Source organism: Hydractinia symbiolongicarpus, chromosome 8, assembly GCF_029227915.1.
Source record: "Hydractinia symbiolongicarpus strain clone_291-10 chromosome 8, HSymV2.1, whole genome shotgun sequence".
NCBI lineage: Eukaryota > Metazoa > Cnidaria > Hydrozoa > Anthoathecata > Hydractiniidae > Hydractinia > Hydractinia symbiolongicarpus.
Genome location: NC_079882.1, coordinates 6,116,475 through 6,139,207, shown reverse-complemented (window position 1 = coordinate 6,139,207; position 22,733 = coordinate 6,116,475). Strand labels below are relative to the sequence as shown.

Genomic DNA, 22,733 nt, shown 5'->3' with positions numbered 1-22,733 from the left:
GCCGGTAATATCGCTGTTAATACCGTTCCTAATATCAAAAAAGCGAAAAGTGGTGTAACAAAAAAAGTTTGTTAGACAGACTTTATGGACATCGAAAAAGAAGATCCAACATTCACACGTTGAAAAGTGTATTACACAATTTGCTCTAAATTGTGCACAGAAAACAGGAACTCCATTGTAGGTTCTCGTTGCTGCTACGATGGCGTTCAATCTTTTTCTGGAAGAATCTTCCTGATATATCCCTAGCATGTTTTTAGCATAGTTAAGATTAAAAGATCTGAGAATGTAGACTACTATAAAAATCACGCCTAGAGTGCCGTTGTTTACGCAGGCTAATTCAACTGACAGACAACTACAGTTTGTGAAGGGAAAATACTTCAAATGAAACCCAAGAAATGATATTGTACATCTGATATGATAGGTTAAAAGTTTATATGATTTAACTGAAGAATAATAAACAAACTTTCATAATCATACAGACAAAATTTTACAATGTAAGTGCTTCTGAAAGTCAACAAAAGCCGACAAGGTTAGGGTGGTCACATAAAGAACATTGGCTAAAATTGTTGGTCGGCAAAAAATATTAGTCACTTAACAAATATTTAGTTACCTTTTCCCGACTTTGTTTTTTATCGATAAGGTATATATTTATGTAGTTCTTGAATCAGAAAAAAAACAGTGTAAATCTTTTTCTTCTACATTTTGATGTCGACTCAGTTTGAATAGGGTTTAATACCTCTTATAATACACCAGTGTAACACAATTTATCCGTGTGCCATAAATAATTTAGCAAAAATAAACCTGTTTAAACTTTTGGTATTAGCATGAACCATGAGAGAATACTTTAAATTACTACAATCAGGGACAAAAAATGTGGCCAAGCCATTAAAATAGTGAAAATATCAACTGTAGCCCACCTTTTCCCCACTATCCATGTTTTGTTTTGTGTCATGCACTGAATTTCGTTGAAAAATTGATATAGGGGGCAGGGAGACAGTTTCTGCATGATGAATTTGTATTTTTGGTGTTTGGACACATATTTATTCCCTGATTGTAGATATATTTTAATTCATATTTTCTAATTAATAAGCAAAATATAAAATGAGGAATTATGGTATCTAAAAATCACAAGTAATGTAATATTAGCTTGGGTGATTTGAGATCATTATCAAGGTATCCCTTGGTGGCTAAAAAAATTAAAATAAATTTTATTTAAATTAATATATATAGGTTTAAAAAGGTGATAAAGTCCAACTGAACTTTAAACCTAAAAGACTATTCGTTAGTCCGTGAAAAAACCGCGGATTTGCTGGTCTTGTATATTCTGGTCCTTTAGATCAGTCATTGTAGTACGCCGTTGTACATATCCTAGGCATCGATGTTTCGTGCTTCCTCAGCACAAAGTAGCGCTTCGGCAACCATGTTGAACAAATTACGGTTTTGACTAAAGGAGATACAAAACAAGAAAGCAAAAAAAAAAGCTGTGGATAAGCCGGATTAGAATTTAAACACCCTTTTTTATGCTAATACTGTGAGTAACGTACATTATAGCCCTTAGAGAAACCCGCGCAATTCGCAGTTACTTTTTTGGCTCACGCACTCACCCACAGACAAACAGACGAACGTACGGTGAGTGTTGTATTATGAAAATGTTCAACAGTCTGTTAGGTCGATTTGCCTGTCACAGGCAGACAGAATTAGAGTATGGTTTGATAGATATTGTAATTGCCAGTGTGTAATTTAATTCGTCGTTTAGAACGAATCCGTTGAAAAATAAACAGTATAAAGATAACATGTTCAAATTTTTGCTCAGTGTGGTCGGAAGAGGAAGCTATACCACAATAAGCTCATTTTTTTAAGTAATCGAAGGAAGATAGAATGCGTCTAACGCACTGCCAAGAATGCGTCTAACGCACTGCCAAAACAAACATACTTTTACACTCATTTAAACTCATTTATTTGGATTATTAAGCATACAATTTATTTTATCGAAAAGCACACATCTTTTAAAATATTACTTAAGTACAGGTGGGTATTCCACCATAACGGCTTCATCTCCATCCCTCCGAAAAAATATTATAAATATTATACCTTTTGGTATATACTACAGAGCCGTAGCAGGCGTACCATTATTTTTGGGGGGGAGGGGGGGGGGGAACGGTGGGATCTTAATTTACCGTTGTATGTGGTCCCAGCATGGTTGTGTTGAAGCCTGAGGGAAAAGTTTTGAGATTGCACCACCCTTGATCAATAAAAAACGCATCCTACACCCATATTATCCATGATTAAAATAAACTTTTAGGGCCATGGTTTCTCCTAACCTTCACTCCCTAGGATGCTACGGCTGTGCTATATATCTACAAATCATGCCATAACTAATTATAGAAAGTAAATAGTTTATTACAATGAAAATAAACAAAACGAACAACCTATGAAAACAAATAAAATATTTACAAAATGTACATATCTCAGGCTTTTTGCTAAAAAATCTTGAAGTCAGCAAACCTTCGTCATTCAAAATGTACACACACATATACATGCTAATATATGAACAAAAAAATATCAAGCAAAATTTGTTGATAAATAATACAGAGTAAAATGCCTTATTGGTGAAAAAGAAAAAAAACTTCAAACTTTTTTGGCCAGCCTAAAATTTAGTCGGAAAAAAGTGAATAAATTATGCTGAAGTGACTAAATTTTTTGCTGATTTTTTTTTCTGACTTTTTTTACCAAAAGGTAGCTTGTGTGTAAACATGCAACAACTTAAACAAATTGCTTTAATAGAATAAATTTTTGCGAGAATTTTGCTATTTTTGCTGCAAATGTCTGGAAACCGACGTCGGATCAAAGAAAACGATATATTCTCAAACCTGAAACCGCGTAATCCACGAAAGATCAACAATTAACGTTCTAACAGAAACCGTTCAACCCGTTTTCTAACAAATACAGTAAAAATATTTATTCGTAAGACTTTTCTTTATCCTTTTTACTGGTACCAATGCTTTCTCATTCTGATAATAAGTTCTAATCATAAAAAATATTTCTGCTACTAAATAAACAATGTACGGTTCAAAATTGGTGCATCTACGGGAATACACAGACTACACAAAAACAAGATTTCGAAACAATGAATTTCGCAGGGCATTTAATTTCGCAAATAATAAATTTTACAAAAAATCGCAAGAACATGTTTTTACAAATGGCGACATTGGCAACAAAATCATTTCGCCCAAATTAATTCTCGCGAAAATTTATTCAATTAAGTTGCAATTTTTTTGGCATTGTCGAAGAAGTTAAGATTTTAAATAAACTATTCCAAATAGCTTTTCTTCCTGTTCCCATTCGTTTTTTTAAAAAATAAAACGATCACTTAATTACTAGACACCAATACATTACGTCTTCTCGGCACACATCTTTCTGATTGGTCTCATTACGTAGCATTCGGTAAATAGTCATCAGAATAATCCCCACCGTCACTATAACACAAGAATACCATTTGTTTGGATCAAATAAGATGTTTAAACTGACATTCGATAATATGATTCCTTTGAGAAAATTTTCCAAGGTTATATCTGTCAAAGCATTAGTCAACACTACTGAAAACACAAACCGAATTGATTTTGGAAGAAATGGAATCAGTTATTTAAACATTGACGCAAAAAACTCGTTACCATGCCTCTATTCCCGCATTTGTTCCTGCAGTTACAACACACAATAAAAAATCATACCTGAAACTATGTATGATGATCTTTTTTACCCTTAATCCTTTGTCTTTATAAAGGCTTTTAATCTAAAGAAAAAGAAGTCTGAATAAGCAAGCACACATGTGAGAAAAATCGAGGAAAAAGTATTAGATATTTCTAAAACGTGTGCGTTAACATCAAACAAATGGATGTCGTCATATAGGTAAAAATTTAAAACAACAACAAAAGTTGAACAAAATAGAAAACAAATGAAAATGATTTAATTTTTATCCAACATGCATTAAAACAATATGTGGTTCTATCATTTATCAAAGTTTCAAAATTAGAGAGGAACTTTAATGTTGATATTGACACTGCAGTGATTTTGATAATGAAAGAAAATTATAAAAAACAGCAGGTGAACCAGATACGTACATTGTGAAGAATCTTCTCCTTCAACAAATCGTGGGGCATACTTTCTTTACTCATCAATGGATGAAATTTCTCTTTGGTGAAAGCCAAACGAATATTTATCTTTGACTCTAAAAACGACAAAAAGAAGGAACTGTTTTGATGACAAGAAAAAAACTTTCATTCAAAGAAATTGTAAACGCATTTAGTACATTAACACAACAAAATTTCTCACATTCTTCTGTAAATATGATAAAAATTAAATGAAGTTTCAACTGACCTCTACATGGCCGTTTATTGCACTTTTGATGTTCCTTCTCACTTCCTTGACAATATATCCCATCAAGCTTTGGTGTTGGATTGTCACACACACGGTAGCGAGTTCTGTTGCCTCCTCCACATGGTTTGTCGCAAAAATTCCATGGCAACCAGTTACCCCAGCCTCCATGGACTAAAAATACGTAAGACATTTAAAATATATAACGAGTCTCTTACACATCTGGGTAGTGACCAGGTATAAGATTGGTCAAGATAATTGACCTCCTTGAATAATCTTTTTTATCTATTATTATTTAATAAAAACAGTCTCTCTGCACCAACTTTTGGCAGCGCTGCACATTATATTACATGGCTTAAAACAACTTTCTGCGCAAAATCATTTCCAGTATTTACTTAATGGTTCGCTGTACACCTTTGAGAACAATTCAAAAGAAATCAAACGTACCTGGACACAGACCATAATTGCAGCCTTCAGTGTATTCTGACATTCCATAACAGAGTCTTCCATCATAAAGCGGGCGAGGCGAGGTACATTGACGTACTTTTTTTCTTTCGCCGTTCCCGCATTCTTTGCTACACTCTTTCCACGGACTCCATGTTGACCATCCTATAAGCAAGGAGTTTATTTCAAAATTGTTGACCAACCAGCTTTCCTTATTAGACAGAAGATCATAAAATAAAAGTTAATAAAGTTGATGCAAACCTCCATCTAATGGACAGGGCACTTCGTTACATGCTTTTTTATCAATCTGTTCTGATGAACAAAACCTTGTGTCTATACACCTTCGGTGTCTCTTTTTAAAACCATGACCGCACATGGTGGTGCTACATTCACTCCAAAGAGACCATTCGTCGTACATGATATCATCTACAATAAAATGTTTAGAAACTTTTATGTTTACCAAACACGGAAAACCGGAAGTTATCGTACTAAAAGCAGTCTCTATTGTTTCTGAAGTATATTTAAAAACTGAGAATCTGCAATCTTTTATAAAGCGTCATACAATGTACCTTGTAACTTGCAATAACATAACCTTCTGGCTGATGGTGGCACGTTCGTGTTGTTACAAACGATATCTGTGCTAACATTCCTAACACCTTCACAACCACCTGTAACGGTGTTGAGACTGGGATGATAAGGCTTTGACCATATCACTTCGCTGGTTTCAGAGCTACTGCACGGGACACCAACTGCTGCAAAAGCCGTTGCTGCATTTTCTCCAATGTATTTCCTAACATGCGGCCAACATACCTTGCCAAAGGAATCGCAGTGGCTGCTACAATCCTTGCCTGCTGCGGCTAAGTATAACCCTAAGAAAATTTTTATATTTGAATGTTAATACTTTATCAGCCAATATAGATAAGTGCTCCTTGTTTACTTATTACAGGTAGACCTGCTTAAATATTTTTAGCCAAGTTGATTTTAGGATATCTCACAGGTTGGTAGTGCAGCAGAGCCAATGTTCGTTTTATGTTTTAACTAGTCTTCAATTAAAATTCTTTGACTTTACTATGTAAAATTTGCCGAACTTTCTTACTTATTACAACTACTACAAAACAAAAATTTTCTTTATCATTTTTCTGACTCTTCTGTCTTTTTTAATCTACTTTGAAATTCTCTAATATTTTCAGCTTTTTTTTTGTGGTTTTAGGAGTCGCTGCACAACCTGAAAAACACCGGTAAAGGTCAGATTGTGTTCATTTCATATCTAATAAATATGCACGAACTCAGTTGGTTTAAGATATTTTATCATAAAAACATTTACCAGAACATGAGATACCAGTATGACAAGATCTACTTTCTTGTGTTATACCGCTACAGTTTACACCACCAAATGCAGGTGGTGGGTTTGTGCACGTGCGAGCCCTGACTTGCACTCCTCCATTACAACTAGCTGAACACACTGTCCATGCTGTCCACTCACACCAGTTGCCATGTACTACAAACAGAAAAACATTAAATGTTAAAAGAAGTTGTTTCCGCCTTCTTAAACGTAAAAAAGAAGAAAATCTTCATTTTAAATATTAAAAAAGGAAGTTTGCTAAAGTTCAACTTTTTCAGGTTGAGAAATAATAATGTAATCCGTAATAATAATTCTTTCAAACATGTAGAATTTCGAATGTCTTGCGATAGAATAAACTTGTTTCAGCAAACTTCCTATTTTATATATCTGGAAATTTAATTTAACCTTGGACTCAAAAAGAAAGAAAAAACTTGAAATATCCATGATCCTCGCTGACAATCTTTCATCGACATCTGGCTACCTGCTGTTACAATATCTCAAGGAGTCATGAGTTACAGCTAGTAGATGGCATATCGGTATTTCAGCCTTACTGTGACATCAATTAAGGTATTTCAGAATCTAAGGGTTAAAGCTAGTCCCCAAAAGCCTAATTATAGCTGACAACATCTGAACTCGTACTACAGCTTACTAACCGTCTAAAGAGATTTCGATACTTTGGAAGTTGAAATTTATACATATTATTTTCTGCCCGTCCGTATGCAAAAGAAGATAGTTGTATGAAAAACGGAATGAGGTATAACATAACAAGCATAACGTAAGCAAAGTTTAAGGCTAATTGTGTTTTTTTGTATACGCATATCTCACCCGGATTTTGGTTTTTTAATTTGCTTATAAAATAGATGTAGCCTACATTTTAATACTTTTTAGCTACCTTCATTCTTCATTTTGATTATGGCGGCCAAATTTTCAGATGGTTTTGAAAAATTTCTCTCGCTATCAGATAACGTGACTACGCACAATGTTTAGGTGAGGTATCTCCGATGCTGACATCGGCATGCCGAGACTCTCACTGTTATATATCTTTGCATATTATGTCAGTGCGAAAGGTTTCTCAGGCCCTTTAAATGGTGATAACAAAAGTTTTACTCAATTTCCGTGTCGTGATTTAACTGCAGGAGCTTGCAGCCGTTTTTCGAAAACCCTGAAGTTTTATGGTTTTTCACCAAAAACGTTATTGAACCAGATTTCTAGTCACCTGTTACCTCAATGTTGGTGAACATGAGCACTGCTGCATAAGAAATAAAGCCACTTTTTGATAACTTAAAGTTGCGTGATCACGAATTATGGCTAATGGACGACTTGCTTTGGCGCCAATTTGCATCCTTTGGAGTCTATGTGTTAATGATCTATATCAAGGTGAGTTGTAGCATGACCTTTGTAAACACTTCCGTTCATTTCTGCGATAAAAAGTTGTTTGACATCAACGTTATACGAAAAATGTTATGAGCCATAAAAATCAGTCCCTTTTACAAAAATAAAATCTGCTCTATTGAAGCCCAACCAAGCCAATAAAACTTTGTATTTTTTACATTAAAAACCCTAAAATTCTTCGATATCAGTTGAATTACTCCGCGCAAAACTAATTTTCTCCTTGGTTATTCCCTATAAAGGTTCCTTAGAGCTAATAAACACAAAAAACTTGCAATATAATACAACAACCTGCTAAATTTAACGTATACATTTTTACCTGGACAGGGTTGTTCATTGCAATCTGTTATTTTAACACTTTGACCTATACAGATGCCATTTTTTTGTAAACATTTTCTTGTATCCCCTTTTTTACCACCACCACATGTTACGTTACACTTTCCATATGTCCATTCGCTCCATCCTGAGGTAAATAATAACCACGTTTTTGAAACAAGTAGTATAACAAGTAATTTTACAAACTACGTTCGGCGCGCAAACCGATCAAACATTTCATCAAATACCAGCACTTTCTGATTTTTGGTGGAATGTTTGATCACTTTGTGTATATGCAATTTTTTTCATAAATATAAAAAAAAATGTTCGATGAAATATGTTCGCGAACATATTTCACCACACATATTTCTTCTTCAAATGGAAAAATTTTATGTTTGATCGATTTGATGGAGTTTTTCATCAAATATTTCCACTTTTTAAATTTTTTTTTACGAACGTTAAACGTTCGAATTGTATATTTGTTTTGTTGATACTTTCATTAAGAGTGAGTGCTATGAAGTGCTTTAGAAGACTGGTTATAAATATTTTATACTGAATAGTGTAAAATTGGATTCTTTTAGTGAGGATAAAGAACAACAGTTCTTAGCAGGTGTTGCTTTTACGATACAGCAAAAAAAGACAAAGAGGCTCAAAAGTAAAAATATTTTTTCTAAGATAACTCAAGTTCAAAAGGTCAATCGGTAACATCTCCTTGAAACCGAATCAGTCCATCATTTTTAGTTCTTGAATCATTATAAAATACATTTTGTCTTCTTTTTTTACTCATTCCTTTGTTTTTTTCTCGAGTGTTTTTTCCGTCACTAGAATCTACTAGGTAACTCGTTTAAGACGACCAACATCGCCATTGATGCGTTACCATCCATTTTGAAGATGCGAATGAATGAACTATCAGACTGCATTAATAATGCTTTATCAAAATACGCAAATCAAAAATTCGATTCCATCCAATATAGAAACAAAAATAGTTGATGAAATGTTTGATCCGTTTGCGCTGGATTATTCTATCCCGCTTGCCTTACATAATGACAAAGAGAGAGGCGGTACGAGTACGATCAAGATACCAGTAGGTACATTAAGCGCACTTACCCAAGCATTCAATACCAGTATCACATGATTCGGTTTCAGTGTCATTACCGAACGTTGAGCACAAATCCCACTCAACTTCTGTTTCATTATGTATGCACGATCTGTTTCGTGATTTGACACCAGCCTCACAATCTGCTATGCATTCCGACCATTCACTCCATTCGGATACATCTTTATAAGACAAAAAATGTAAGGCATCAAAAATACCAATACATCGAAATCTTTGTAAACCTCTCAATATGTTTCAGGTAAAAAAAAATAAATAGAATTTTTAATAGCATCCCAGGGCACATTGTGCCATGTAGAACATAAATCCACCACAGTAAATGGACCACAGATAGTTCTATTTGCTGAAGCACACACATCTAATTTAAAAAGTATTCTTTCTGACCCTTCCAAAGAAACAGTAAATGTAATTCTTACCTAAACAAAATTCAGTAAAGCAAGATTTTTCTTCAGTTTGAAGTTCTGTAGTATTGCAATTAGACCAGTCGAATTCAACGTCACTCTTCAAGCATTGTCTTGTACGAGTTGCAAGTACATCAGGGCATACTCCATTGCATTCTGTCCAATTACTCCAAAGGGATACTAAAATACAGAAAGCGTTTCTTGCATTTGCATAATAATTAAAATCTGCAACAACAGTAACCAAAGAGAAATTTGTCCACATAAACAAAGAAAATTTAGATTCAGACTGTGTGCAATAGTACTAAAGTGTTGCAAAGTGTACTAAATGATAATACTTTAAAAGATTTCTGATATAGAATTTTAGATATTTCTAATTAACTCTGGTGTCCTATTTTTTGCGATCTTTGCCTTACGTACGTATATAGGGACATGAAATGTCCATCGTGCAATTTTCTGTTTCAGTTTGCGGCTCCGTTGTATTACACACGATCCATTCAATTGTAGCATTGTTCTTCATACATTCTCGCGAACGAGTTCTTGTTCCAAAGTCGCATTCGCCTGCGCAGTCACTCCATTCACTCCACAAAGTAATATCTAAAAATATTTGAAATATTTTGTACCCTACCTTTGTCATTTATTAACCTGCTTTATGGTATGTCTTAACTAAAATAGACTGGCCGACTGATAGTCTAGTGAAAGAGCTTTCACTTCCAGTGCCGAAGGTCTTGGGTTCAAACCGAGGTCGAGTTTTTTCAGAGACATAAAGTGTGAATTCTCTTTAGCATTTAGCATGAAAACAAGATTGACATGTTAGCCGGTAATCTAGTTGAGTGATTTCTGTGTTGGTGTTACACAGAATATCATATGGAGTACTATGCAGCCTTTCTAATACAATTTATTTTAAGTCAGAAAATAATGCTAGATTCGAAGACTAGTTGGCTACTTTACGTCGGCAAAAATGCGTTTCACGTCGGGCAACACATATTTTTTGCATTCGTCTATGCAGAATCAACAGTAAAATTTTTAAAAAAAGAAAGCAAAACTTTTGATGCTCATATTATATGTAAGTCAGTAAAAACCACGTTGGCAAAAAAATTGCGGAAATAAATAAAGAATTTTTGTTAACGTATCGACATTCAGCTGGACAATTGTAGAGTGCCCACGTAAATTAAAAAGTCTGCAGGATGTCATGCAGGGCATAATGCACAAAATGCGCAAAATAAAATCCTAGAAGATGTAAAAAAAAACAGTCTAGTATAAAAATCGTATATGTAATAAATATGCTAGAAAACTTACTTGCACATTCAACTGTAGAAAAACATGATATTGTTTCAGTTTGATTGTCAGTGGCACACCCCTGCCATTCATATTCTGTTCCATTTCTGAGACATGTACGATTTCGGGTTATGTTCCCAAATCCGCATACGTTACACTCAGTCCACTCGCTCCAAGAAGTAACATCTAAAAAGGTTTATAAGAAAGTTTTTTACAGACAGTAGCCGCTTGATTCTCCAAACGTTTTACTCGCTTTATTTAAATAACCACATAACTGGCTAATCGAGTTAGCAATTTTAGAATAGCAATTTCAGTTTTGCAGAAGAAACAGGTTCATATATATTTTTTTGAGCAGTTATAGGTTGCTGGTAACAGTACACTGTTCTGCTTAAAATAGATAATAAAACTGGCAAATAGGAATGAATTAAATAATTTTATAATCATTTAAAAGTTAGTATAACCAAAGAATAAAAAAATAAATCACTTCTTGTCTATTTTGAACAGGAAATATCATGTAAGATTCCAATCACATTTATTTATTTGTTTAAAGTGCAAACAAAACGAACAATACTTACTGAAGACATAACAAATCTCTATGGCACAAGTTGAGTTAACTTCTTCTAACAAACCACAAATAGTGTCATTGAAGATGACATCACCATTTGAAAGGCATGATCTTGTCCGGTTACTTTTTTTGAAACCACATGGCCCGACACAGGGAGACCATTCACTCCATGTCAGTACTAAAAATTAGGAATTTTCTTCAAATGAACTTCATACAGTGCGGATATTGACAAAAATTTACACCTTATCAAGCTTTGGACTAGTGACCAACGCTTTTACTGACTACATTTTTTTACCAAACGATCTACCATTTTAACTTTGCAGACTAAGATATTTTTTGCTACAATAAAAATTAAAATAACAGGTTACAAAGATTTTTAATTTAGAATTAAAGTTAATATATAAAAGGGGTTAATTCACGATTTTCAAAAATTAGAAGTTTCTAACACATAAAATTTTGTCGTCACAAATCCCTTATGCCTGGAGCAAGATTACAAAGAAAAATAAATAAAACACGGTGATAAAAAGATTAACAAAAGAGTTTCCAGAAATCTATTTTTATAGAAAGATCCTAGCCACAATTTTTAACGTATCTAATCAAAATTCGCATGTGCTACGCATGAAAATAATTTTTCAGTTCCTTCCCCTTGTTTTATATGTGCAACAACAATCCAGCTACCTAGAGTCTCATTATTACTTCCATTACAAAAGTGTGAATCAGTGACAGTCACATTGTTTTCCAAACAGTCCCTGCTGCGATTTGAATAGCTTGTCAAACCAAAATAATGAGTTGACCATGACGTCCATTCATCGAAGTCTGTGGAGAAAGAATAACAAACATAATAAAAAGTATCATGTAAAAAGGCAAAAGGAGGTCATTATTGTACAAATGACTCTTTTAAAATATGTAACGACTGCAAGGTATTTAATTGCAAGAGAAGTGTATGGCATAACAAATATTTTCGTCTTACAATAGAGCAACGGCTACAAATTCCATACATCTTGTATCTACGCTTATTATGTAAAAATTTGTACCAAATTTTTTGCAAATTATCAACCAAAAGAATCTGCTCCTGCAAAATCAAAAGCCTGAAAAAGTTGCTAGGAATTCTAAATTAAAGCAATTTTTAAGCTAAAGGTTTTTGTAATAAAATTTTTTGTTGTACATTGCCTTAGAAAAAAAGAATAATTAATGGCCTTCTGAGTTGGAATTCTGTAGAACAGTACTTTTAATGTTTTAGTTGTTTGAGTTGCTTGGAATTAATAAAGATACACGTTTATATTATTATTACAATTATAACTTAATTACAACTGCATTGTTATGGCTATTTTTTGGTAAAGAAACTTTTTTTATTGACTTCTTATTTAAGGAAATTATCTTGAAAGGAAAACTTCTATACAAATGAAGCTGAGACAAATTTGCAGAGACAAATTTGTTTCAAATACAATTAAAAAATCCAATGTTTTTATTTTTCAAGTTAAGATTTAAAAAACTACAAAATAATTTTGAAAATAAAGCAAGTCCCTATAAATTAGGAAATATTTAAACTAGCATCATTAGATACATATTTTTAATAAAAACAATTAGAAACCGAATAAAAAACTAACATCACTTTAAATTTAGACCAAAATTAAGAAACTTTCACAACTAGATCCTTCACTAAGTTTTTTTAAAAAAATCGTGCATCGCTAAAGTGATCTTTTGAAAATCACTGGATTCAAAATTCATGTTAGAGTTTAGGGCACCGCATAGCTATATATACTTACTGTAACAGGGCGTGCCAGTGTAACAAGGTTCAACTTTAGAATGATTCCCAACACATTCACTTAATGCAACAGTGGAGTTATCAAGTAAACATGTGCGGTTATACTGCAAAGTTGCATTTCCACATTCTCCATTGCAATGACCGATTGGACTCCATTCGGACCATTCTAAACGTTTTAAAAACAATAGGAAAGACTCCTATAAAAATGCACTCATACTCTTCTAAAATCGATCAACAGATTCTTAAAATCGATAGAAGAATTAAAAACATGAACTAAAAGTCTAAAGTTATACCATAACATGGTCCAAGACAAACATTGTATTCTAGATGCATTCCGTAGCAGTAATCTGCAGACACGTTATGTCCCTCACGAACACAGTTTCTACTTCGATTGGCTGTGCCAGTCATGTTACACTCACTATTGCATAACGACCATTGACTCCATTCTCCAAACATAGGTGCAGCTAAAAGGCAATTTTTCCAACAATGTTATTAGTATTTATTGAGTTCTTTAAATAAAAGGATTTTTAAAACAGTTAGAAATCTCCAGAAAATTCAGAAAAAAATAATCATTTAAATTTTTCAAAACAAAACAGTAGAAGGCGCAGTAAGCTCATGTTGAGTCAATGAGCATTTAAAATTTTATTTTAACGTTTCTTGTGACAATTTAGAACTAGGTAGCTATAAACTAGCAATTACTAATTTAAATTTTTTTCGTTACCTGGTTTTGGAATATTGTTTTAAACTTTTTATTAAGTGTTTTATGCCTTTAATTTTTCCTGTTGCCAACATTGTTTTCATTTTAAACTATTCAATTCATCTTTTACCATTAGTAATAAACAACGCTTTGTTGGTGTAAATGGTATAATATTTAACTCAGCAAATTCCTGCCATTATGAAAACATTTTGCACTCCAATATTTAAAATTGGATTCGGATCATTAAAAATTGCACTCCAAATCAGAAGCATGGTGTATATCTTACTCCTCTGAGCCAATCATGTTTAAGATATTTTTTGTGCTAAAGATAAGCACATATATAACCTACAGCTAATGAAAATGGTGTAAAACAAGTGCTTTGTATGCAAAATTCACGTATATATAACTTTACATAATAAAAGTTATGGCAAATTCAATAAAACACGCTTATGTGAAAGAATTGTAATCTTACTGCAGTACATGATTCGCACAGACATTGTTTTATATGCAGGTAAATTAAGTTTGTTAAAGGAATCCATGACACACTGTGAGAGTACGGGTGGAGCCAATACAAAATCAATAGGATCCATTAGCCAGGTCTAAATAAAAAACACATTTTGTGTCAATGAAATCATCACACAAGTGTTAATTTAGAAACACAAGCTTAGAACAAGAATGTGGGTGAGTTATAAGAAAGGGCTGGTGACTATAAGAAAGATCTGGTTAACTTCTTGGGTACAAGTTAAAAATTTGCTATAACTACTATATGCAATATTTTTCCATTTTTGTGGCTTAACAAAAAATAACTGTATATTTTCTTCACAGTTTGACCATACTTGAAAAGAATTGTCTCAGATTGTATAGATAGGGTTTTAGTCTCACTTATTAGTGCAATATTTAAATGGCTTATAGCTTTGAGAAACTTAGCAACATGAATTAAATTCCACAAAGGGTTATCTCCTACGTTCCCAAGTCTGTACTAAGGGAGGAAATGCAGCACATAGCAACATTTAATAACTCACCATCTTAACTTGCAGTAAACTTCCAAATCTTAAAAATTGAGTTAGGATATTGTTGCTGCTTCCATGCTTTCCACTCAATTGGTATTTAAGTAAATAAATATATGACAGCTTTGGCAAACATCCCTAAAGAAAAACAAACAAACAAAAGCACTATAAAACTGTAACTATACATACATACCTTGATGCACAGATGCACCTCCCTGGAGCATTCACTTTATTCCAATCTGGAATTTCACTTTATATAAACTCAAAAAAAGGTATAAAGATTTTAGCAATTTTATAATATATTTGGGGGGATTTCAAACACATTTTAGAATGTTTTTTTAAATAGTATCTTTCCATTTCCAATTACAAACAAGAAAAAGTATCATTAAACAAGGACAAACAAAAGTAGGGATTGCCACAAACCGTGTAAGCAATGTGTGATTCATTCCCATAGTCTGTTTCGTTAAGTTGATAATATGTCAAACTAAGTCCATTCGTTTTTTCAGCCGGACAAGTATCTAAAAAATGGTATGAACATGAATGAGTTTGCTGTGTCTGCATGGTAATAACTATAACGATTGCACCAAGACATTGTCATGTCATAACTTCTAAAATACTGCTCAAAAGGATTAAAATTTGGTCACTTTCTTGAGCATTGTTACTCACCCTTTGCATTGGTCTAAATGGTAATATTGTAAAAGGTAAATACACAAGAAGTATCAACTAAGTTATTTTAAGGCTTATATTTGGTTGTCTCCCTCCCAGGGATATTTGAAACCTCAAAAACCTAGTGCAAGTTACAATAATAATAGTACACTTAAGTAAGTAACTATGTGAGTTCATAGTACTAAAATCGCGGGTCACTTTCTTATGCCTCATGCATTGTGTCCCCAAATTGTGGCGTTATGCTAAAATTGCCACACAGGGTTTATTTGTTGTTTATTTTAAAAGCCGTACTGGGTCGTTATGGATAGAATAATTTAATTTTACCCCGGTTTACCATGTGCACACTGTATCTCACGGAAACAAGTTGTTTATCAACTGAAAAAAGAAAACTGAAGCAAAAACCATGGGACCGCCTCCCAACTTTTGACCAATCATAATACTATCCATTCTTAGAAAAATTCTAGCAATGTGTTTAATGAAGCGCATTGGATCAAGACTAAACGACAAAATTCCAATCAACCAAACTGCATACCAAAAAAGTTGATCAACAACTGAACATGTATTTACCACCAAACTGATAACTGATAGAACAATAACATGAAAACATAAAACTGTATACCTTATTCTCCTAGAAATGAGCAAGGCATTTGACAGCATAAGCTGTCAAATGTTAATAAACGACCTTAACATCATTATCAATAAAAACGAATTACATCTAGTTCAGATTCTCTTAAATGTGAAATTATAGCAGCAAAATGTGGTCAATACATAAGTAAATATTTTTTTAACTGATACTGGTAACCACAAGGTGATTGTGCTAGTGCAAATGAATTTACCTTTTATCTAGCAAAACCACTCGAATCAAACAACAATAATTATACACCACCAATACAAGACCATACATATGAAAACAGCCAAAACTTTACAAATACAATAAAATTTAGCAAAGTTTAGTGTATTCGTTGCCTGTAATGTGTAGAGGTTAAAACGCTGATGAGAAAAATGTATAGGATCGTGGGTTTTAGACGAACGTATAAGGAAATATAGGGGTTTGAAAATCTTGCTGACGTCAACAAAGACCTGCAAAAACACAAAAAAAAATTTCCAGAATTTTATATATCTAATGTTTTTATCATATAGATCTTGAAACGCTGATCAAGAAAATGTATAAGATCATGTACTTTTGACAAACGATTGCAGAGATATTACGATTTGAAGCTTTTTTGATGACGTCATCAACCCGTCTATTCCGAAACGGATTTGGCAACCCAGGTTTGGGAAAATTACCCAAATTGATCCTAGGTGGTCCCTAGTTACCCACGCGGTGAAAAATCATTGACGTCACCACCTGGTTTCCAAGTTATTTGGCCTCAAAGCTTTAAGTGCACTGTAATGGCTTCATTAAATTAGTATACAAGATATTGACGTTAAAAGATATTGACAAAAAAACTTGAAAAACTTGCGCATTCGAGTGGTAAAAAATATCGTCTTTGCGAAAGTCACAGACGGACAGACAGACAGACAGACAAAACTGGCGTATTATTATAAGAGATATGCAGATGATATAAGTAAAATAAAGTCAAAATACATCAATAAAGAAAAATTTAAAAGTGAACTACCAGAAAAATTAAGAGGGATACAAATAAATGAAGAGAATACAGAGAAATATAAAATCAGTAACAAGAACAGCGACAACAAATGGAGAAAATGCAAATTACTAGGGTCGCTATTGGATTAAAAATACCACCAATATGAGAAAACAGCTTGCTTATTAGTACAAGAAAACCATCATGACAAAAATATATGCAATTCTTCTTATACAACTCAGACACATGTACAATAACATCAACCATCAATGAAGAAATAGGCATCTTTCACAGAAGATTAAGTAAAGAATTTGTTCTAAACATAAAATGGCCAAATACCATAAGCAATGAAGATCTACATGCTAAAACACACATAACGAAAAAATACACCACTACACCACTAAGGTTAAAAACAACTTGGTAAAAAATGATGAATCAACAATTGAAAGACATGCTGAACATTAACATCACAGAAGCACTTCATATAGCAAAAAACAAAGAGAAATAAAGATATGGGAAAAAATTACAAAGTAGCCCCGTCTGTCAATGTAGCCCCGTCACGGCAATGTAAACTCGTTTAGAATTAATCATTAATAATAATAATAAAAAAGGCAAAGAAGTTGACTCATTTTCAAATTAATCCTGAAAAAAGTTATTTTAAACAAGGAATGCCAATGTTTACTCATGATGAGGTTAGCTCAACTTTTGTTTTTCTACATTTTCCAATTTTGTGTTCTGGGACCAAGGTTGCTAACTTATCGCATTTGAATATAAATAATTCGAATCTAAAATGTAAAAAACAAAACTGTTGTTGTCGAGCCAGTGTAAAATGTTAATTTTGTTGGCAGAAATATTTTCTAAAAAGAAGAAAAACTAATGATGGTATAACGTCACAAAGAGAACCGATTGGAAATGTATCAGACAATTACATACGGGACGAAGCAAGTTTAGTAATTGAAGTAAAAAAATGATTGGATTTTTATCCACAGAATGCTAGCTATAGCGACCTACTGAGAAAACCAAAGAAAAGCAGGTGTGTTGTTTAGAACATCTGGTACAAAAATGAATTTAGGTGTACCGATTTTTTAGCTGTTTTAACTTTCAGAGCTAAACTTTCCCTTAAATATTAAGTTCTTTGCTGTGTCTTTAGCATGAACGTATTTTCTTTAAGCACTTTTTTAAGAATGTACTCTCAAAAAATGGGTCAGAAGTTAAGAACATCCTAAAAATATATATGTCTAACCTCGATTGTTTGTTCTAAATATAGAAAAAATTTGGCAATAGCTATATTAACTTATAGCAACCTTTATTTTTTTAAGGCATTATATATTTTAGGCTATAGCCATGCTAAGAATATACTAAGAATAATGAGGATAGGATTTGTCAAGAAAGTTAGGAACATGGAGGCTGAAACTAAGAAAACCACTATTCTTATAAAAAAACATTGTGTAGGGTAGAATTTATATAAAATGAAAAAATTAATTTTTCCATTGTTACTGTTTTTAACACTACTGATTCAGTGTTGATGTCGTTATAATAAACCTAAATGTAAACAAAGTTAAATCAATGTTTACATCTGTTACGTTGCACAATTTTTTGAAATATATTTGATTCTTAAATTGGAAACGGCACGTTTGCACTGTTTTTTTTATACATAAAAGCAAAATGAATGATTTTCTTGATTATGAGTTTCGGTCTTTAGGGCAAACTGTTCTTTTAATATTATGGATTGAAATATTACGGTAGATATACATATACAGAAATTATTCAATTTTTTAATTTCTCTTTTATCTGTTGTAAATTATTGATTTCTCATATTTTGTGTAAAACATTGGGAGCATTGCTGTATGCAATAGACTAAATAGCTGATTTGGTATGATGCATTACAAACTGCACATTGTGAAAATTTTACAAACATATTCCTGTTATAAAAAAGGCCAGGGGTCGAGGATGGATTGTGAGTTTAAAAAATTCAAATTACTGTTTTTGTTTGGTATTCCTTTCATGGATCTAATGAGAGATTTAGTGGATTTTTTCACAGGAATTCGGCTAGTAATAATAATTCTCATGCATATCCAATATTAAGTTTAATTTGATCTCTGGTAACAACTATGTAATAATAATTTCACTTACCATTGCAGGAGATAAAACAATTCTGTACATGTATTGGTGCAGTTGTTGTGTTACAACTGGTTGAAGGAACCCCATTACAAAGACATTGATGCTGGCGTGTTCTGAAGCCATTGCCACAATTGCCACAATTGCCACTCACTTCACAAACTCCCCACGATGCCCAGCTTTGGTTGTTTACTTCACATATGACTAAAATATAAAAGTTACTTTTTTTACTTTCCTACACAGACACCATACACCAGATATAAGAATGTCTTCAACCACCATTATGTTTAACATTTCCAGAATTTAAACATCAAGCCTAAATGTCATTTTGCAGATGGTAATTTTACGGCATCCACATTTTTCTCAATTTTTTTGAGCATACAAATAAGCCGTTAAATACCTTCCCTCTGCCCAATATATCTTATTCTTACTGATTAAGGTGATTAAACCTGAAGAAATAGCCTAATGTATTTGTTTACCCTTGGGATATCACACATACTTAGTTTTTTGTTAAGGAAATTTTATTGTTGATCGGCTTTTAGCTTATTGCTTTTGTGCTTATAAAAAATGTTAAAACAAAGTACAAGATAAATTACAATTTATATATATAGATATTTAAATGCATCATCTGAAATAGAAGCAAAAGTTAGATAAAATTAGCAAACCAGTCCCTTTATATTCTCCCCAGTAACAGTAACTGCCAGGGATAAAATATTTATTTTAAGCACTGGCAAACAATTCCTTCCAGTAATTACCTTATTAGTACTAATTCTTTGTGGGTATTTTTCATTGATCAAGGTACTTTAGATGCTACAAAAAATGCTTATTTTACAAAATTAACTAGAAAATCTGTTGTTTGACACACAATGCAATCAAATCAACAGTCGTGAAAATTTATCACGCAAAATGAAAATTAACTAGTATGTGAATATAAAACAGATTATAAAGGTGGGCACTGGTACATTATAGAAATGAATCAGCAACAAAAACTTCTGGTTTATTTCATGCCCTCTTGCAGATTAAAAAAATTTATTATTAAATGCATCAACAAAAAGTATGCAACTGATTATATCAATACTTGCAATGAAGAAACATTTAAACATATAGATGGCCTGAAATTCAAGAAATTAACATAATGATAAAAAGGTAAAAATTGTAAATAGTCCAAATAAATAAAATAGACCAAGGTTTATTGTATACTTTATCCGCACTCTTGGATAAAAATATTGAGAAAAAGACTATGTCAATTTCTAAATATGTACAAGAGTGCCAAATGGTCAAAGCTCTGCAGTTGGTAGACAATGTGTACAATTTGCTAGTCACATCCCCAGGCACGCATGCAGAACAAACAAACAAACCCCATCAAGATTCAGGAAAGCCCTGAAGCTTATTGAAACTCATGCATTTTTGTGCTTATCCAGGCAGAAAGAAAAGGCAGCATTACATATATATAGTGTAAATTGCTTTAGACTTTTTTGAAAATATTATGCAGGACCAAAAACACATTAAATCTATTATTTACTTTACTTTTCTAAAGCAAATTTTACCTATTTATATAACAGTTTGCATTTTTGAATGTGATTTCTTTAATCAAGGTTGTCTATTTAATTTTTTTACTTGGGTGAATGTACACAAATGGTATATATATACCTAAGTATCTATTGCGAAAATAATACTGCCCATTAACTCAAAAAACTATCCTGTCCTGGAGTATAAGTTTTAAACAAAAACAGAAACAAAGTGCATAAGTGTGGATTGGTAAAGTTGTATAGATTAACAATGAACTATGTATAACAATAAACAGTTCCTTAAAATCAGCTCAAAAAATTGACTACTTTTTTAGATGCTCACTTTGTTGTATAAATCAACAAATAGTCATTGCTGCATAAGACTTTTAAATTACAAATTTTTTTTGATGATATCATCAATCCGTCTGTTCCATAACAAATAAGGTGAACCAGCTTTACTTTGGTTCCAGGATAACAACTAGAGGTATATTTATACCTCCTCCAACATTGAGGATCTTAATGATGGAAATTTTTCTAGTGAAGTTTTGCAAGCATCAGTTTTTAATAAAACAAAACAAAAAAGTTTGCCTGCCAGACAACGAGATCAGTTATATTAAAAGAAAGCAAAGAAAATTCAATGTTTTCTAAAGAGCTTTGTTAGTCGACCAAGCTGTCTAATAAAATTTTCGCAGAAGCAATATGTGCAATGATTTCCTCTTTCGTTAAAGTAGCCAAATCGCACAATCCAGTAACACTTAACAGTTTAGCGTTTTGATATGTATATATTTATAAAAGCTTGGTTTTGAATGGCAGTCTTTTTCAGGAGAGGCGTGCAATCGTACGCGCACACCTTTGCACACGCCTAAATAGTTTCAGGCGTGTGATTAATCTCATGCTTAAAAAATAAATATTGAGTTTTTAAAACCAACCCATAAAATAGATTTCCGTCTTGGTCAGAACACACTCTTTTGCCTGGCCCCTTTGTCATTGGTAACCAGGTCTTACCAAGAAATTCACCCATGTGGTCCTTAACTAATTATGGAGGCGAACGCTGAAGGAGCACGGACTAAGCAAGACTGCAAAACTGAACTTACAAGCGGAATAGACATTTTATCATGGAAATAATTGTAGATAATTTCTATATTTGACAAAACAGTTGGAAACCATAGCAGGTCCGAATTTAATGGATTATTTCTTTATGCCTTAAAAACGAAACCCATGTGCGGTATAATTCTTTTTTGTGTGTAAAGTTTGTTAAAATGTAGCTGAACTTTCTGAATGAATTTCGAAGTTTTATTTATGTAGATAAAGATTTTTTAATTTGAAAAAAAAGCATATTTTTGCCTATCTGCTTGTGATGACCTCAAAAATAAACAATAAATATAAAAATGACAGTATAGTCATGCTTCAGACATGTAGAAAAGGAAGTTAAGATTGAGAGAGTCGCTATACCAGTAGACACTCGATCATCGTGTTTGCGGTTTACAATTTAAAACGTCCCCACCTTTCTACCGCAAAATGAATGTGCAACAAAAATAACCTCGGAGCCCGTATCGCATGTGTAACATTCTTGGCATGTGCGTTTTATATCGCAAATATTCCTGAAAAAGACTGCAATGGTGACTAACAAAGTATATAACGTAAAAAAATAAACATATTTTCTTATTTTGCAACATTTATGTATATATAGTTTCCACTAAAGAGAAAGCTAATTTTATGGTAAAGATAACCAACAGGTGCATGGCATTTTTGAAAAAAAATGTCACTGATAATGTTTGTTTTTTTGAAGAAAATAGAAATTATATTTCAGTTAAAATAGTTGTTACCCCCATGCATAGTCACAAGAAAAAGAGATGTTGCACTTGGAAACACCCACACGTATTTTCATCTATCAAATATCAAACTTTCCTGTGTTTCAATGCACAAAATTTATTAACCTGAACAAAATATAATAGCCATACAAAACAAACATTTTAACCCGCAGTCCTGATAACAATAATTTTCAGAGGAGTGAATGTAGCAGAAAACTATTGCCTTTTCTAAATTCTGTTCAGAAATGAGGTAGAAGTCATGTTTCAGATGATTTATTAAAACCAGTTGGCAGACCGTGGAAAAATCCACGGGTTCGCCTGTTCTTTTTTTATCATATGGCGTGCATCTTGCTACTTGT

General features: G+C 32.8%; 1 protein-coding gene across 1 annotated transcript; it reads right to left on the bottom strand.

Annotated features, from left to right (window-relative positions):
• Nucleotides 1-1,940: 1,940 nt before the first annotated feature.
• LOC130654482 (SCO-spondin-like) lies at nucleotides 1,941-19,305 on the bottom strand. Its single transcript, XM_057457074.1, has 21 exons — nucleotides 19,071-19,305; nucleotides 15,109-15,203; nucleotides 14,701-14,823; nucleotides 14,151-14,277; nucleotides 13,275-13,445; nucleotides 12,983-13,147; nucleotides 11,895-12,032; nucleotides 11,227-11,394; nucleotides 10,673-10,837; nucleotides 9,794-9,970; nucleotides 9,392-9,556; nucleotides 8,969-9,139; nucleotides 7,866-8,009; nucleotides 6,140-6,313; nucleotides 5,385-5,684; nucleotides 5,077-5,241; nucleotides 4,819-4,980; nucleotides 4,375-4,545; nucleotides 4,119-4,225; nucleotides 3,729-3,790; nucleotides 1,941-3,476 (listed from the first exon to the last, which is right to left on the bottom strand). The coding sequence occupies exons 3-21, from the start codon at nucleotides 14,701-14,703 to the stop codon at nucleotides 3,431-3,433; spliced, it is 2,781 nt and encodes a 926-aa protein (XP_057313057.1). The 5' UTR covers nucleotides 14,704-14,823; nucleotides 15,109-15,203; nucleotides 19,071-19,305; the 3' UTR covers nucleotides 1,941-3,430.
• Nucleotides 19,306-22,733: the final 3,428 nt, after the last annotated feature.